The 2,680-nt window shown below is 35.8% G+C and overlaps 1 protein-coding gene across 1 annotated transcript in view; it reads right to left on the bottom strand.

Moving 5' to 3' along the window:
* The window catches only part of LOC111404556 (protein NETWORKED 4A-like), a 6,667-nt gene extending 4,245 nt beyond the window's left edge, over window positions 1–2,422 (bottom strand). The window contains exons 1-3 of the mRNA XM_023033348.1: window positions 2,043–2,422; window positions 1,664–1,772; window positions 5–1,299 (exon numbers count right to left, since the gene is read on the bottom strand). Of these exons, the coding sequence (XP_022889116.1) occupies window positions 5–1,299; window positions 1,664–1,772; window positions 2,043–2,057 (1,419 nt within the window). The 5' untranslated portion in view covers window positions 2,058–2,422. The remainder of the gene's footprint in view (window positions 1–4; window positions 1,300–1,663; window positions 1,773–2,042) is intronic.
* Window positions 2,423–2,680: the final 258 nt, after the last annotated feature.

The following is a 2,680-nucleotide window of genomic DNA, read 5'->3' as shown; positions in this document are numbered from 1 at the left end:
AGGCATCTAGGATTTTATTTAATTCTTCAATGTGGTCTTTTTTCTTGGAAATTTCAACCTTCAACTGCTCAATTTGAGCTCCAAGTATAACTTCCATCTCTGCTTTTCCAGCTTCGGTTTGTCTGACATTCTCCTCTAAGGATTGGCAGCGCAAATCCAATTCTTTTAGGGTATTCTCCAAATAAGATCGTTCCTTTGACATTATATTTAAATCTGATTGAAGTTGCTTATTTTCTTCAGATAAGCTCTTACTGGCATTTGAAATTGCTTCATTCAATCCCCGGATTTCTAGATCTCTGTCAGCAAGATTGGATTTGTAGCTCTCTATTCGATCCTGCAGCTTTGAAACCTCACTTTTTTCATTCTCAAGTTTAAGTATCCAGATGGAAATCTCCTTTTGAGCCGATTTAAGCTGATCTTGAAAATGTGGAGTAGACGACCCATTGCTCTCAAGTTCATCCCTTAAGCTTCCAACTTCCTTTTCCGACTCATGCAGCTTCTCTTGCGTAATTTTTAGCTCTTCCTTGAGCGTCTGAATTTTGTTCACTGGGTCAAAAACATCAGCTTTTGATCCATCGGTGCTTTCTTGAAGCTCTCTAACCTGATTTTGCTCCACTTCAGCATCTTTAAGAGCTTTATACTTCTGAAGCTCAATCAACAAACGACTATTTTCCTCTTCAAATAGCTGAATCTTATCCTTTGCAATCCTCAAATCTTCTTCATATGCCACTACTTGAGAAAGAGCTTCAGAATTTCCATTGGCGGATTTCACAAACGAGCCTTCAGAAATTTCTTTCTGTTGCATCTCGAGTCTTTCTTTCACATCCGAAAGCTCAGTCTCCAATTCAGTAATCCTCTGATGCAACTCATGTTCCTCATCATTGCTCTGTGTGCCTGAGTAATTGTTACCAGAAGAATCATCTGAGTTGGATTCGGAATCAGATGTAGAAGAATAGTCTCCTTTATTTAAATCTGAGCCACTTCTACCAGAACCAAGAAAGCGAGCACCGGATTCAGGACGACTCGGCTTTCGATCAGGAGATGGCAAAGAGGAAGGTGGTTCAGATCCCACATCAGATATTCCAGATTCCTGAGAATGGAGTTCAGATGGAATACTTTTCCGAAGTTCTCCAGTGACAAGGTCATAACGCTCGGCTAGTGCCCGATACATTCGATAAAACTCTTCAACAAGATTTATCAACTCTGGTCTCTTCTGATAATAAATTTCAGCCCTTCTAGCAAATGAATCCGCGTCCTCTTCTATGAGTTTTAGCATCAGTCTGACTTTCTGGTCCATTTCTGCGATCAATAAACTTTTCCTCAATTTTTCGGATTGACATATATCGTTCAAATTATGAAATGCTAGAATTCTAACAATAACTAAAAGAATATATAAACTGAACATAAGAAGATGAAATTTAACATTTTATCTTTACAATTTAGAGTTATTAGAACGATTTAAATCAATGAAGCCATTTACAACATTGAAATTGTCTAGTTAATCAGTAGATAGTCAGATGCATTATCTTTCGACTCCTGATGCTAAAAAAAGGGAAAAAAGCAAAAAAAAAAAAAAAAAGGTCAAACTGAAAACTTATGTTTGTGATTTTAAAACTCTATTTAACATAATTTCATGATTTCTACGTCAATGATATATTTATACCTTCAAGATTATCTTGTAGCCACTTAGAGTTTTTGGGACGAATGTGGCTATTCCACCACCACGAGTGCGACTTTTTTGATTCCATCCTCTTCATCTTATTTGACTTAACCTGAAAGGAAAGAACTGTGATCACGTTGTAAAGAGGAAAATATCACAACAAAACAACAAAAACCAAGCTTCCAACAAACGAAATATCTAGAAGAAGATCTGGAGAAACTAACTCTAAGCAACTACCACAGCCACATCAATTGTATATTCCTAGTCAAACCCTTATTAACATGACAGCCTCAAAAACCAAGCTTCCAACAAACAAAACCCATGTAGGATAATTACATATGATTGCTTTAAAAGGAAATATATACAGCGAGCGGTTTCTTACCAGTGTTGATGCCATTATACGTTTAACACCTCCTTCAGAAAGAAAGAAAGTCGACTACCTGCAAATTATATCTATATATGAGTGTAGACATGCATATCTAACATGTAATTCATCCAAAAAATGCATAAAACTGATTTGGATTTCATCTACAGCTTACAACTTTTCATCACAAACATGTACTGATTAATATTCATAATCATGGTAAAACGTATTTCGTGAATCTACAATATATAAATCATCAGTCAAGAAAACATACACCATGCTAGTGTTGACAAGATTTTCATTTCTAACTATAGTATATATCAAACTTAAAATAGAAGAAAATAGCTTCATTTAGCCAAATGGTTAGAAATTAGGTAGACAACCATGGTTACATGTAATTCATGACAAAAGGGACAGAAAATGACATGTTCCATGGCTGCGTATTAAATAAAGGCAATAAAAAGAGTGAGTTGATCAACTAGATCAAACAGGGATTGCAAACAGGTGTTTTGACAGGTGTTGAGTTGTTCGCACCTGTGTGGGTAATTTTATTTTTTTTTTTCCAAGCTTTCCAATGATGCTACGCCACGTTTTATTCTATTTTTTAACCCAACCATTGAGTCTATTTGGGTAGCATGATTGCATTAGATTATTGG

Source organism: Olea europaea, chromosome 11, assembly GCF_002742605.1.
Source record: "Olea europaea var. sylvestris chromosome 11, O_europaea_v1, whole genome shotgun sequence".
Taxonomy (NCBI): Eukaryota; Viridiplantae; Streptophyta; class Magnoliopsida; order Lamiales; family Oleaceae; genus Olea; species Olea europaea.
Note: the sequence above shows the minus strand (reverse complement) of the source record. Positions and strands in the feature narration are given on the sequence as shown.